Raw genomic sequence first — 16,992 nt, 5'->3', positions numbered from 1 at the left:
CTTGTACATAACTTTCATAAAAAATAGAGTATTCACACTATGTGCATGTAATTCACCTAATTGACACTTATAACATGTGAATTGAACGACTACACGCATATACCTTTTAGAATTCCTCAATTTTTTGCTTGATTTCACGATTGATTGGACGAATTAGATGACCGAACGATCGACACCTAACTGGCACTCATAATGTTTGAATTAATCGACAATCGGAACTATGTATATGTAATGCATATATACAGTACATCATAATTACATTTATGAAATGCATCAATACTGCATAAACATGTAGTACATCAGTAATACATATACGCAATACTTGAATAATTTTGTACAAATATACGAATCAGTCAATATGTGCATTGTTCTACAAATTAATGTTCAACTATGCTATATCTTTATTCTATTAAACAAAAAAAAGGCAAAAACAGAGCCATCAAACGTGATAACCTCTGATCTGTGCTCGATTGGTGTATAATACACCCAATCGACAATGAAATATGGGAAATCGACGGTTACGATCGTTTACCTGTTTGTTTTCTTTAGATTCATGCTCGATTTTGCAGTCAATTTGGATGAACCAGACTATAGTAGAAGAGAATTGAAACCCTAGATATGGGAATGAGCAGGGGTCGACATGATTGAGGGAGAAGAGGAAAGAAAGAGCGCTTGTATTTTGTCAATTCCAATATTACCCTCGCTCTTTGAAAAAAAAATACAGCACCTTTTGTTTTTCCCTTTTCCATTGTTTTACCCAATGATCTAGTAAAATTAATTAAAATCAATGATGTTAAGAGGAGTTCTCTAGTTCTCTCTTTAAGAGGAGTTCTCTCTTGATCTCACCCATATATATATATATGTGTGTGTGTGTGTGTTAGATATAATTACTCCTTTAACCCCCCTCCCATTTCTTTTAAACGTCGTTTGGGGTTTCACACCCGCACCCCCGGCAACGCAGGGGTGAAAAAACTAGTTACATATATAAGAAGAAACTAAACGTAATAGATTTGGATACGCCCGATCCACGCTCAAGCTAGAGTTCATCGTCTTCGTAGGTCCAATTTTGTGATTATCACACGATTCCTTCTTTTTTATGTTTGCAGTTGTTTTTCGAGAATGGGTTGAGTTTCGGGTAATCACGGGATCAGATTGTAATTGATATTGGAAACTCGCTTCTTGCTGGAATTAACCGGGTGTACCAAGGTATGGACTTGTGGGATATAAACTTGCGATGTATACTATCTAAAAAGGTTGTTGGAGTTGGGATGACTGGGGTTCATGGTGCTGTGAGTGTGTGATCTTTGGGTAAAAAAGTATAGAAATGTTTGTGAATTGTAAATGTTGTTATATAAAGGTTTTGATTTGATTTTTGTTGGTTTCTATACATGTTGCCAATGGCTCTTTCTTTCAACAACAGTTGCCACACTCACACTTCCGTCGCCCACCCCACTCACGGCCACGGGACACTGTGTGAGTGTGTGTGTCATGACCGTAAGCCACTATGCCACGCCCACGCTCACGCTGGGGTGTACTCCACATGCTGTTATAAAAAAAATTAATGTTTTTATTTGATGTTCTTATTTGTGAGTTAAGTTAAGTATCATGGTACCATATAACTCTCAACATTTAATAAATTCACATTCATAAAGAATACCTCAATACAACAAAAGTGATTACTTTTTTATTTTTTTTAGAACGGTGACTTTTTTATTTAGGGTACTACACTCTTTGAAATTGGAGAGCCCTAATGCCCCACTCTGGCAAGACTATGTTGTCTTAATCGGGCCCACGATGTCTTCAGAGTTTAGCTTGGGCGTTCTCCCGGGAAACCATACCGCCGACTGCCACTTGACAGTCGTTGTTCCGCCACAAGAGCATAACTCTTTGGAGTAACACACGATGGGACGAAAACTCGGGTGAGATCCGTGTTCGAACTGACAACCTTTTCACAAGGCCTAACCCAAATCCTTCATTGCCAATATCCACCCAAATATGATACAAGTGGGATTCGAACTTGGGTCTCAACTGAAAAATCCAAGACTCCTACCACTAGACCACAAATAAGGGACACAAAAGGTATTACTTGATGACTAATGTATATTTTTGACAAAATACCAATACTTTGTTGTTTGTAATCTTTTAAGTTGTGGTTTTAATTACCCTCAAAGAACAAGTACATAGTGAATTCTCGTGCGATCTAGTGAGATTATATTAAGTCTTGTGATCATACATAATCTTACAAAGAAGAAAGTAACCATACATTTCAATTCTATTACATGTCAAAATTTTCTAGTTGTATATCCTTGGATTTTAATGGCATGTAATCCCCAAGATAAACCTCAAGATGATCGGCCAACAATGATTTATCGATGTTTTCGTGATGGAAAGATTTGCAGATGAAATAAATGATTGTTTGTGCGGTAAGGCTGATAAGAATCAGTAACGAAAGCAACACAAAGAAGATAATGGCGTTAAGCGATCTGACAATGAGCGACCCTTTTCCATGTGCGACATGCCACTCGAATCCCATTTGAATGCCAATAAAACATAAGTTAAGAACACAATAAATAGCTACAGAAACACCAGTCTTTCCTTTGATCAATTCTTTGCTCTTTAACATTGCTTGAATCCCGTAATCTTCTTCTAAAACTGTAATCACACTAGCCAAGTGCCAAATAACATTAATGTATATGAAAATCATCATGTAAACAATGCCCAAGATGCTTAAAGCAAAGATCCCAAACATGGTAAAACCAAGTAACTCAGCCCATAAGACAAAAACTACCACAGTTAGTAGATTGAACGCGAAAACAACGATGAAATTCCAAATGAAGGTGACCATTAATCGTTTCCAAACCTTAGGAACAACACTCATGACCGTCTTGAAACTCATTGTTTTCGATGTGTAGATGCATGCAATGCTATAAACTATGGCTGAGGTAGATAGGAGGGACAGAATGAGGAAAAATAAGAAGTAGAAAACTTTAAACACCAAAAAATATTTCAATTCAGAAGAGATTAGATCAGAAAGCGTATTGTACTTCTTCGTGTTCTTTGGGGTTTGATCAAGATCATTTTCGTTGTTTTCGATTTGACCAAATACGTATCCAGAGACTTCGATATGAGCCAAGAACACGAAGGAGAGAGGGAGGATAATTGAGAGAGTGATTTGTGTGAATATCTTTTTGTATGCTGAGATGATTTTGAAGGTTTCTTTGAAGATGCCAAAGAAGCCAAGAAATTGCATTTGTTCTTGCTCTTGATCCATTTGATAGCTTCAGGAATTCTTCAACGGTGTTTGCCTTCAAAACAAGTGAATCATGTGATTCAAATATTGTTACAAATGATTTAATATATTATAACTATTAAGCCTAGTAGTGGGGTTACGTGTTTATGGATATTGTAACGTGCATACGGGACACGTACAAAAGAATCAAACCTTGTAATTAACGTTGACATTGTGCCGGCGATATTGTTTAGTTCTTATTTCTTAATTTCTCCGCTTCAAAATAATGCTATTTTACTTGATATCAAGTGTTATTAAATTAAAGGTAAAAAATAGACATAAAGAACATGATTTCATGAATTTATTAAAATTACGAAAATCATGACAACTCCTTATAAAAAGACGGCCCATTTAAAGCCAACAAATTTCTTCGGATCAAGCATAGAAAGGCGAACTTGGATTGAGACTCTTGGTTAGTTTAATATTGAAAATTACCCGTTTTTTGTTTTGTCTTTTTTTCTTGGACTGTTGTTTGTTTGGGTCTCTCACTACTCGCTTGAGGCACCGTTTTTCTTTTAAATTAAAATTGACAATCTAAATCAATCATATAAATTCTTAAATAAAATCTAGACAAGCCAATGAGCTGATGGTGGAGTGTTAAGGAAGAGACTCGGTGTCTATGTGACCTAAGTTTGATTCTTGTCCCCAACAATTAGTTTTAGCTGCACCAGAGACTATGTGGCATTCACTAGTTGGCTCCTTGAACTATATGTGTTTTATCTCACCGCACTGTCGTTTCTTCGGACGAGTGTCCACGGACATTGGCCTTAGGTGAGAGTTTTCCTCTAATTGAAAGACAAGTATATTCCGATGTCATGAATTTATCTAGAATTCGTTAGCCGCTAAAAAATATCTACACACCAGAAATTATTACAATATTATTTGAATACTTAATATAGTTCATGAAAGTAAGAAATTTACGATCGGTAATAAATAGTTGTTTAAAACTTGGGATGCTAACGCTCATGTGCAAGGAATAAGTGAACACGTTGAGGTTTATTCCTTCTTCCAATTCCTTTTGGATATGTGATAACTTTGATTTTGGTGTACTTGACTCGTTATAAAAGCTAAACCGTAATAATTCAACTTATATTACTTTGATACGAAGGTTTTGATATTTAATTGATGTGTTGTAAAACACACTTGTTTTCCGTACCTTTTTATCATGTTTTAAGTGCTTAATCGTATAATACATAATAATTATGGCTTGTTTTTATATGATTTTTTCAAAGTTTATTATTTGGTGTAGGTGATGAGTTTTAAAAGAGAAAAGGTTCGGGTTTTTGAAAATATTGGAGGCCTTTATGATCAAATTAACAAGACCAAAGCTCAAAGCCCGACACAAGCCCGCTAGAGAAAGCCTTACATGTCTTAATATATAACATAACTTAAAAAAAATAAAACCCTAAGCACCCAAGTTGGTAGCTCACATGTGCCGATCGGAAATAGAAACTTAATCAAGTTTGAAGAACCAAAAGTGGTCGGCTAGCAAGTTTGTTAGTTTTAATATAGTTGTTGGGGTTTAAGGAGACAAAGGAGGTTTTGAACTTGTGGCTGGGATTAAACTCTCGTAGAGCAGCAACACAAGTGGGCAAAGAACACAAAAAAAAAGTATTAATAGCCAAGTCCTTACAAACTAGTCCGATCGGCAGCCTTATACACCAATTAAAAAATCAGTTTTTGCTTTTTGTTGAGCCAAGTAAAGAAGAAGAACAGCAAAGGGGATCGGTACAGCAGCTCGGGATCGTTTTTTATCAAGAAACTCAGCCATACTCTATAGTAAAACACTTATAAACTTTGTTCTTTTGTTCAAGATTCATAACTAGTTAATTTTGATCTTTAACTTGAATTGTTTTGCAAGTAATTTGAAGATTGACTTGTGCTTGATTGAGATTGATTCTTGAATGATTTTAATTATGTTTTTGTTGAGTTATATGATGTTTACTTTGATGTATAGCTGCTGTCCAAATATCATGTTCGGCTAAACTTGTTAGTTCTATCTAGGTTAGATGAATATTGTTAGGTTTTAATGAGTAATATGGATTGTTGATTATCATGGCTTGAATTGTTAATGAAAAGTTTGGTTTAATATTGAATTAGGTTGTGCTTAGTGGCTGTGAGTTTATTAATTACACTCATATACCTCTTGCTTTGATTAATTGAATACGTTTTGATTGATTGTTGCTTGTTAGAACTCTTTACTTGGTGTTTAGGGTTTGTTTGCGGGGTGATCAACCGTAGGGTTTAAGTGAGTGTTTTAATTGAATATAATCAGTGGGTGAACACCTTCTTAGAGACCGAGAGGTGATAGGAAGTAATGTCGTCTCTTAGCTTTTACTTGTTAGGATTAAGATCGCGCGAGAGCGGGTTTGGTTCTTGTCGGGTTTGGGTTTTGAGCGATTAGTTGATCTAGTTTAAGTTAAACTATATTGTTCCTCTATCCTTGGTTGCGTAGTATTCGTCTCCATTAGGGTAGTGTGTCGGTGAGACCGAGAGGAGAGTCGACATTAGAGCACTTTAACAATTCGTTTCCCGATTTGTTCTTAAAATCAACTAAGTGTAAGTTAGAGTTTGTTAGTGAGACTGAGAGGTGATCTAGCTTTCTTGAGTGAACCTTAGTTGTGTCATCCTTAGGAACCGGTGTTGTGAGAATCCTCAATCCATTATCTTATCATACCTTCAATATGATTCTTACCTAGGTAGACGTTTTTCTCCGATTGCAGTCAAGTTTCCAAGTTTCGTCAAGAGTTTCATATTAAGTTAAGTTTAGTTAATTAATTTAGTTAAAGTAAGTTAGGTTAAGTAGTTAATTATCATTTAAAAATCATTTAAATATTATTAGGTGAGTCTTGGTTAGGGTTAAGTATCATCCACGTTTTCAAGTGTCCTTGTGTTCGATACTCGGACTTCCTTAGTGCTATACTATTAGTGATCGGTATACTTGCCGGTTTTGTGTGGTTTCTTTAGGAGTCTTGTTTTATAAATTTAAAGCTTAGTTGTGAGAGCATCATTATACACACATCATTAATCTTGATTAAATGTTGATTTAATTACAAATTTCCACACACACGTATACTATATATACTGGTGTGTAGCCTCGTATGATTGTGACAAGTTCATAAAAGTTAAATACAATCATCTATCTAACCCGGTTTTCTTTAAACATTGATTATATTTAAGTAATATTATTATATATAAATAACTAGTTTTTATCACCGTTATTACAGGGTTAATCTACATTATTCGTTTCTAATATTTATATATTTTTTAAATTTTAATTTTATTTATTGTAAGTAAGTTAATAATATATTTTATTATTTGATGATGAAATAGTTTTCCAAATAAATGAGACGTTATAACCCGGTTTAAAAATTATCTGAGTTTGGTGAGACCGATGACCCACTTATGTTTTTTACTATAAAATTGTTTCTTAATTATAAATAATACATTTTTAAAAAAAAATCGGATATTGATTTTTAGTATTACCCTATTTTATAGGATTTTCATATAAAATATTTGGTGAGACTAATTTTTAAATTAATGAGATGTTATAACCCGTTTAAGGCTATCTGGGTTTTGTGAGATCCATACCCGTAAATTCGGGTCAAATACATGATAAACCTTCATTTACAAATAAAACAATTTATTAACTTGAGAAAATGTATGAAGTAATCAGATAGCTTTTAAATATTTCGTTTATATCAATGTTGCAAAAGTCGCTAGGCGGTCACTAGGCGGCCGACCCCCTTGGAGGGAGTACACGGAGTACTCGGGGAGTAATCGGAGAGTACTCGAACATGGTAAATACAAAGAAAATTAATATCTGGTTATTATATATATGTCAAATGTCATAAGTTTACTAATATTTATAACAAAATAGGTGAATATCAATATAAATAAAAGAAATACATTTTTAAATATAAAATATTCTAAAAATTACTAATCATTAATTAAAAAATGATATTTGTTCTTTAATATTATTGAAATAACAATTATGTTTTATTTTTTTTGAGTCAAAATCGGTCCAAGTTCACCGATAAGATGTGATTCTGGCTGAGTTTGACCTCATTTGTCCGATTCTTAGTAACTAGGCGGATTTACAAAAACTCGCCTCGGTGACATACCTTGTAGCGAGTACTCGGAGAATACTCGGCCTTGTAATCCTACTTTTACAACATTGGTTTATATATATATTTAAGATTATTAGTGATTACATTAGTTCTTCCAATGTGGTGTGGTGTAGGAAACATGAGTTTCTCAATGGAGACCTAAGTTCAATCCACACTACAACACTTTGGAGAGACATAGGTGGCTCAATGAAGAAAGACTAGGATCTTTGTGATATCCAGTTCGATCCTGATGACATATGGGTTTTTACCACCAGTGGGTCTTCATGTGGATTGGTTTTTCCCGAAACTGAAGATAACTTGAAGGCGCTTAAAGGTTCCGTACGGCTATGTTAGGCTAGCTGGCGGTGACCTTTTTCTATTAGGTCACCCCGTACCAAAACATTTTATGTTTGTTAGCTGTTCAAAAACAAAAACAAAAAAACAAAATTAGTGATTACATTAAACAATGTAGTGAATAAATATGTATTACTTAATGTAGTTAATTAAATACAAATTATTAAATGTACACTACTTATTAGTGGTTTTAACAGACAGTTTGACACTTTAAAAGGTATTATCACTTAAAATGATTACATTAAGTGTTGTGCTATATGAATAAAAATTTGTAAAACTTTTAAAGTTTTTAAAAAAAATTCTTGACATGTTTTTTCTTAATGTATTATCTAACTATTATATAATTGCCTAACATAAAATCTAACGTGTTGCTCTCACGTTGCTCTCCCTTCCCTCTAGAGCACCAGATTGTTTGATTACTGATTGGAGGCTTCTCATTCATTCATTTGATTTTGTGATTATCCATGGGTTATTGAATCCGAATATTTTGAAACGGGTTATATCACAAAATCTGAAGTAACTCTTTGATCTAAGCTTTGACTCTAATAGTTAACACTTTCTAACAGGTTATATCAATCTCATAACCTCTTCACCTCTCCATTACCCTAATCTCTCCTGTTATTCTCATTCAATTCGATTGAAATCTTCGTCGTGTTCTTCAATTCAGAAATTAATCCTTCCCATTGATTTCTTCAATTCGAGTTTCAACAATCAAAACCCTCGTCGTCGTCTCCATCCTTCATTCCCTTTTCACATGTTACTTAACTTCATTGCATTATCATTCTATATGATTTAATTTCGATTAAGTTATTTAATCGCCCTCTTATCTCACTCAGTTGTTGAAAAGGTAAGTATCCTCAATTACAATATTTTATCATCATCATCATCATCATCATCATCATCATCATCATCATCATACTCAGTATATACCACCAATAGCAAAGCTATGGTAGGGTCTGAGGAGGGTAAGATGTAGACAGTCTTACCTCTACCCTTTAGGAATAGAGAGGCTACTTCCGGTGAGACCCCCCAGCTCGATAGTAGTTTTGCATCAAGCCTTGGACATAAGGCACATAACACTCAACCATCGGGACACCGCCAATTGGTGCAAGTACCCTTGTCTTTCGGCTATCAACGCCACCACATGATGCCTGATTAACCTTCCGCCACTTTTAACGTTATTTTTACAATATTAGTAAAATAACATCAAAATTAGTGCAATTTCACTTTTGCCGACCCGAGGGTTCACACATATATACATTATATGCGCGCACCGCAAGCAGGTCAACTCAATTACATCATTTATATTCAAAATTCGATATTTTGTATGTAGATATCTAAATGAGATATGGGTTTTGTATAAGAATAAATATATTTTATATATTTATCATATGATCATAATTATCATTTATATAATAATAGATCAAAATAATTAATTATACTTTATTATATATTAGCTTGTAAATGTTGATGGGACATAATACCCTTACTATCTAATAAAGGGGTTCCTCTTGGGTGTATATATAGAGAAAATAAATTAACATCATAACCTAATAAAAAACATACATACAGTTTTGTGTGCGTCCTTTCTCCTAAACCTGGTTCCTCTCAAGAACCCTAATACCATCCTTAATTATACATCTTAGAGGGAAACTCGACCACGCTGAAAATCATGTCGTCTACATTCTTCTCTGATGCGGTTACTATTCTCCCTGCTGTAACAGGAACACATACAATTATAGGTTTATCATATTATCATGTTTTTCCATTACTTACATGAAGAGCTGATCAACATGTGGTATCAGAGCGATGTTGATTAATCAGTTTTTTCTAAATTCAGAATTAAAATCGAAAGAGATAATAAAACCTAATAAGCCCTAATTTTCAAGTTATGTTTTCGTGTTTTATTAAGAAAACCTTTTACAAAAACAACTAAAAATTGTTAAAGTATCCTAATATTTTCAAAATATGTTAAAAAATCATGTTCAAGATTTCGATTCCAGATTGAAATATGATATTAATACTGAATAAAGTTCTTCGTGTTCATAAAACTGTTAATACATTTCATCATAATTTTGATGAATAATTGATTATGTTTTAATCAAGTTTCCTTATATTTTAGTATAAATTAATATTTTATTCTGTTTCCTTAAATCATGCATCTTTATCTCCAAGTTTCGTTTAAAATAATTATTTTATTTTCTAAAAAAACGAATAAAATACTTGGATATATTTAAAACACATATATACATAACTTTCATAATTAACTAATAGAATAAAATACCAAAACTATACTCTGCTCATGCCTTGTCCCTTTAAAAGTTCACGGATTACGGGTTAAATAAAATTACGGGTTAATTAGTTTACAAGTTGTTCAATCAGTTTACGGTATTCTAAATGTTTACGGCCAAAAACCGTAAACCTCACAAAATCATAAGACACTTTTTTTTTGCTGGAAACTAAATGAATACGAGAGTTATATTTTTTTTCGTAATATTTTCTCTGGAAACTCAAACCACACCCGTAAACCTCAGAAACCCGTAAACCTAGTAAACCAGAAACCTTCAAATTTCCCGAAAACTAACTCTTTTGTCGGAAACTAAAGTTTATGGTTTTTTTTCAAAATGGTTTGCGTTTTTTAACAATTACCAAGAACTAAGGCTTAGCCGAAACCCAAACTTTTCTGAAAACCAAACTTAATCCGCGCTAACATGTGATTTTCTATTAACTAATTAAATAGTCTCATAAGTCCTTAAATATTATACATTTTTTACAAAATTAAATATGCTTAACTTGCATGAATTTTGATGTATCACTTCTGTCTAAAGGTGATTAGTTACATCTAACCTTTCATTCAAGTCTAATTACAAAATTTGTTAGTTTTTCCTAATATGATACAAATGTCTCACTTTTGCCCAAAGGTGATGTGTAACATTTTTATCAGCAAGACTAGCTCGTGCATAATTAAACTTATTGTCTCACTTTTGCCCAAAGGTGATGTGTTACAATTGTTTTATCTACATACTTTAATAAATTTTAATTATGCCCAAATGTGATTTATTTTTTTTTAACTAGAACTTTTAATTGTAGTGTATTAGTTTGATGTTAATAACAGACATATTACGTCTTCGATAAAATATTACGATCGTCACATTAATGATCATTCATTAATCTAATAATCATAAATTTTAATTTGTCTTACTTTGATATCCCATTGTATTACTCATTTTAACTTCCTTCAATAAATTAATATCTCATCCAAAGCATCCACTATAATCTCAAAACACAATATGAGTTTTGCCTTATAAAAAGTTTCAATAGACATATAGCTCTTCTTTGTTTTGGTTATTCCTTAAGACATAATATGACAATTCTCCCGCTCTTTCTAATAACAATCATACTATTGAAAACTAGATCATGACAAATAAGACGAGTCTAACAAAATGTCTCTTATGATCATCAAGAACTCATATAAATAAATGCTATCACTAGAGTTATTACTTATTCAGTTTTTAATAAGACTAATCTATTCTATGTGCAATAATCAAAATAGCTCCTAAATGCATGCATTCCTTCTGAATTCTAACTATAAGGTGAAATGGTATCTTCGAATACATCATCATGTACAATACCATGACCCATAAAATTAAGGGCTTATACATGGAAATAAGTACACTTTTCCAATGCATTACATACTAAATTTTTCACTAGTACAATTTGATGCCTTATGAATCAACTATAACACTCATAAGTACCAAAGGAAAATGAGTGTATTGATGAACAGCATATGTACAAGATAATAAATGTTTAGCACTATAAAATAAGATGTTATTCATCTCATTACCACTATAACCCGAAAGAGGATAGTGTTAAGGTCCATGAATAAAATACAAGTACTAGTTTAGCTATAAGTTCTCTAAGGATAAATCTTGTTGAAAAAATATGCCATTATATTAGGCGTGGGCAACAAGACTATCCATAATTCAAAAGAACAGCTAGCTAAAATCAGTAGTCATATATTAATGGTAGTTTAGTCCGATAATCCTAATATTCCAATTAACACATAATAGGTTGAGTCTAGTTCTATACGGTTCCTTACCAAAAATCAACAAATAAGTAAAATGAGGTTTTGTGACAAATTTAAATGTTATGACTATTAAAACCATAATAAACTGTCTTCTAGTTACGCTTTATGATACCTTACAAAGTTATAGAGATTATTCAGAATTCGATATCAATAACTTAAGCTGTATTTTGATAGTTGTGAGATACACATAGCCAAAAAAAGTCACCATTACCTTAAACTCTCATATTTTTTGTTATCAATATTTGGATAGAAGTAGATAATACTATACATTTTCACAACTTTTGTTATCATGCAAATGCGAATTTAACAAAAGACAAATGTAACCTGAAAATTTTATCCATTGAAACCAAATTTCATGAGAAATCATGGTTTACGAGGACGATTTTTCGTCTAGTCTCATTCTTAGTGATTTTAAATCATGTGTTAGATTCCCTAAACATTACTCGGCTTGAGGAATAAGTATGGGTCTACCAGAAATATTCAGACATAATTTATTTATTATTTATAGACTATCTACCTGTATCTAATCTGTCTTCGGTGGTCCATGGTTTTAAAGAGATCCATTCATATATACTGAATACGATTTCTTCTAAATATGTCCCTAAGTTTCATATGACATATAAAGGAAATCAAATCAAGTCTAACATATGTATGACACATTCCCACATCACATACATCATTAAGACTTCTCATGTAGGTTTCCTAGAGATATCTTCTCATGTAGGTTTCCTAGAGATAACGAAGAACAGTGGGAGCTTTAAGTGTTTTAATCATAACTTGCAAGATTTGAAAGAGGTGAGGGATGAAAACTTGATATTAAATCAATTACACTTCTTTTACAAGACACTACTCCATCACAACACAGTTCCATCAAAACTTATCTCCTTAGAATTTAATACTACTATTTAAAAAGTTTCATTGTTGCTTAAATGCGGGCATATTCAGATTTCTTAGTAAACTAATCCTCACCAAGAGAAATTGCAACAACTTATATTATTAACTTGTTTCTTTATTAGAATCTATTGGTATTCAAATATTGATCCTAAGCATGCCACTTTTCTAAAGGTTCTAAGGTTAGGGGGAGTAGTAAAAGTCCTTATAATGACTTATCAAAAGTACAAGAGGCGGGGGGAAGAGACTCATTTATATTTTTCTCCAAGTTTAACTCTGATTACACCTCTTATACACCAAACTGCACCAAATCTTACACACTTAGATTTTTAAAAATGATAGCAACCTAACCAAGAGCTAATTCATAAAACTGAAAATTCTAATAAACCCAATAATCAACTTAGTAGGTTATCTAGGATTTAAAACCTACTAACTTTGATGATTATGTAACCTCCCTAACTTAAGTTAAAATGGATGTTGGACAGCTTACTGATCCTACCTCTTTTAATTATATCATTAGCATTAATCAATCTTCTGAATGGGACAAGCTATTATTAGCAAATTAAACTAAACTCCATAAGTCCGAATAACGTTTGAGATTTTGTTGAAACACCTAACGGTGTTCATAACTAAAATAAATCCTAACACCAAAGTTAAGACGCTAAGAAGCACGTTTGATTATTGAAGGTTATATTCAAGAGGGGATAAATCATCAAAGAATCTTCTTGATTGATTATTAAAGGTAATAATCAAGAGGGGATAAGTCATCAAAGAATCTTCTGACCTGTATTTCAAACGCTTTCTTTGAGGATCATCACCATTGAAGTAGCTTATAATAGCTAAGAGCTACATTAAATTTACATAAAAATGACTTTTCCTAACATCTGACTTACATATTTACAAGTTCATAAAACAACCTAAAGGTTCTAAAATGAAGGTCAAAGAACACTTAGTATGTAAGTTTATAAAATCCATCTATGGGTTAATGCAAATATCAAAATGTGATGAAATCTTTATACAATTATTTTCATCAAGAATCAAGTGGATTAACGTATCTACTTCAAGACGAGTGGGAGCAACTAAAAGCTAAACTTGTCCTTATATAGATGACATTTATTTGGCAAGTATATGTTACATAAGTCAGAGCATTGTTCATACGTACTTTTAAACAATATATCTCATAGATATCCTTTACGAGAATAATATTATAAAATACTGAGATACACCCCAAAGGGACATTAAATTTGTTTCCTAAGTTTTACCTCAAATGGTCTTACACATGTAACACACAATATTTCTTTCCTTTCAAGGATAAAAGTATCACTGAGATTATTTCCTTGTAGTTTATGAAGTAGAAGCCTTATGTAGGTTCAAATCTATACTCGTTCAGATATTACTCAAAATTGCAACACACTATATATGTCTAGATTAATGTCAGGCATCTAAAAAGTATTAAAGTATATTTAAAAGAAACGAGAGACTGTGTTTTAAAGGAAGAAGTGAGAATTCAAACAGGTTGATAACTCGAAGCGTTGTTATTTTCAAATATAACAACATGTAATTTTGGTATTTATTCGTATGTCAACAAATAAATCTATCTCATGAAGGAGTTATAATGAACTGATAACAACAACATAAGTTATAATTGCACAATATGTTGATTAAACACAATGCAATTGTCAATAAATGCTGTTGAATATTTATTAGTTGACTCATAAGTTTATTAAACTCCATATAAAATATATATTGAAGACTTATTGTGATAAAGTCAGCTACCATGTTTTCTCAAACACTAACAATTTGAGAGGTGCTGCATTAAATTTCGATATGAAATTAATTATTCGTTTATAAACGAATTGAAGAGACAAAATTTTTGTATCAAATACATTCATGGTATGTTTAAGGATCCTATAACTAAAGGTCTATCGCCCATAAGTATATGAAAGCGCTTATAATCATGACGGGTTTATTGATGACCATGTACAACTGCATATCATACTGTGAATGATTAACTACAATTTTTTCCTCGCTAGCTTTGATTTTGTTTGTCTCTTAATATGTTCTGCATGCATAATGACATATAGACAAATTATCAGACAAATCAAACGTTCTGAAAGGCTTACTTGAAAATTTTGATCATAACTACTTAGGTTTTTAATAAGAATTGTAGTATGATTAATGGGGGTCTTGAGCTGATGTTCAATTCAGTGATAGTATTTCTCTGCTCGAGTTTAAGTTTAAAGCTAAAATGAGTGTTAATTCCTGATCAGGCTTATCTAATACTTATAATAAATGATTACTCGGCCAAATGGGAGAATGTAAGAATAAATATATTTTATATTTTCCTTGTTTCACTAATCTATTTACCTGATGTGTAGGAGCTTCCAAGATCCAATGATTCACGTTGGATAATGGATAATGGAGCTTCTAGACACATAACCGATATGTGAAATCAATACGAGGAGGTTATGTCGGGTTAGCGGGTAATAAAGGAGGTCAGATTTTTGGCGAGGGCATATTGTTAAATGACATGGTAATGTTTGACAAGGTCAACTACATCACCGAATTGGAGAATAATCTGTTGAGTATTTTTCAAATATGTGACAAAGGCTTCTCTACTCATTTCACGAACAAGGAGTGCATGATTTTGAAACCTAGATTCAAAATACCGGATGAATGGATATTGATATGTGCACCTTAGGAGAATGACTTGTATGCTCTCAACATCAGTGTTGCCACCACTTCTAATTGTACAGTTCAATGTTTTGTATCCAAAGCATCAGAGAAGTAGTCAATTATGTGGCATCGGAGAATGGCACATATTCAAGTGAGAAAGATGAACTATTTGGTTTACAATCAATTGGTTGATGGGTTTAATTTCAAAGGTTTTCATCTGAGCGAAGAATGTCTAAGTTGCAAAAAGGGAAAGCAAAAGAAGAAGTCCCACCTGAAAAAAGCGATCAATTCTATCAACTTACCGTTCGAGAGAGTCCACATGGATATATTTGGACCTGTTAATGTCAAAAGTATCACTAGCGAACTCTATTACCTAGTGGTTACCAATGACTATTCAAGGTTCTCGTTGTTAATGTTCCTGGAATCGAAAGACGAGACGTTTGAGAACTTAATGATTCTTTTCAAGATGTTGGAAAAGTTGTATAATCTGCCGATTAGAAGAATTCGAAGCGATAACGGAACCGAGTTCGAGAACAACAAGATGTTTGCATACTGCAATGAATTTGGTATTCTTCATGAGTTTAGTGCACCCTACACTCCACAACAAAATGGGGTCGCTGAACGAAAGAATGGAACTCTAATTGAAACTGCACGAGCCATGGTAGCCGACTCAAAGCTACCAGTTAGTTTTTGGACTGAAGCTGTGGCCTCTGCTTGTTATACTCTATACCCTATTCTTATCGTGTAGAAATATGGAAGAAACCTGTTTTGAACTCCTGAACCGACGAAAACCAAATCAGAAGTGGCTTCAACCATTTGGGTCACAATGTATAGTTCTGGATCCTAATGACAAGTTCGGTGCAAAATCTGTTGAGAGATTCCTCGTGGGATATGTTAGTCCTTTGAGACGGGTATTTCTTTTGAGCATAAACCAGATCGTGCAAGTACAACAAGTTGATTATCAAAGATATAACATTCCGATTTAAAAACCTGGTGATGCATGGATGTTTGATTACGAGAACTTGTGGAAATGCTTCAATATTCCTGAAGAAGATCTATCAGATGGAGCTATGTCTTTATTGTTTCAACAACACTTAGATGATGGTTATTTTGAAAAATCTACATCACCCGAATTTCTGTTATTCAATGTTGAATCTCATCATGATGAACATGTTTATGAAGCAAGTCCTTGTCCTACTTTTGCTTCTTCTTCATTTGATGATGATGGAGAAGCACATGATGATGTGATTAAATCTTTGGTTCAATCGTCTACTCCGAGTTAAAGTGAAGTAAATGGTGAAGAGAATGTCACAAATCTGTAACACTATGTGATTGTATCAACTGAGGTTATTCCTCATACCGTGTCATACCATCCCAAGGAAAATATCATTGGAGATTTAAACACGGGGGTTCGAAAAAGAAGTCAGCTCGATAGCCTTCGGTGTTTCTACACGAATGTATCACCGTTACAAAATTAGTTCTCGTTTAAATATTTTATTTATCATATAGAACTGAAGACATACAAGGAAGCATTATCCGAAGAGAGCTGGGTTAATGCTATGCAAGAAGAATTACAATAATTCGAA

At 32.9% G+C, this 16,992-nt stretch overlaps 1 protein-coding gene across 1 annotated transcript; it reads right to left on the bottom strand.

The window, feature by feature from the left end:
* Positions 1–2,275: 2,275 nt before the first annotated feature.
* LOC143567109 (uncharacterized) lies at positions 2,276–3,271 on the bottom strand. Its single transcript, XM_077053609.1, has one exon. It carries the CDS (start codon positions 3,269–3,271, stop codon positions 2,276–2,278), a length of 996 nt encoding a protein of 331 aa, XP_076909724.1.
* Between the last annotated feature and the right edge of the window lie 13,721 nt (positions 3,272–16,992).

Source organism: Bidens hawaiensis, unplaced genomic scaffold (genome assembly GCF_021521415.1).
Source record: "Bidens hawaiensis isolate Kalapana, Puna unplaced genomic scaffold, B.hawaiensis_p1.1 tig00023220_1, whole genome shotgun sequence".
Lineage (NCBI taxonomy): Eukaryota > Viridiplantae > Streptophyta > Magnoliopsida > Asterales > Asteraceae > Bidens > Bidens hawaiensis.
This window is presented reverse-complemented; position numbering and strand designations above follow the sequence as displayed.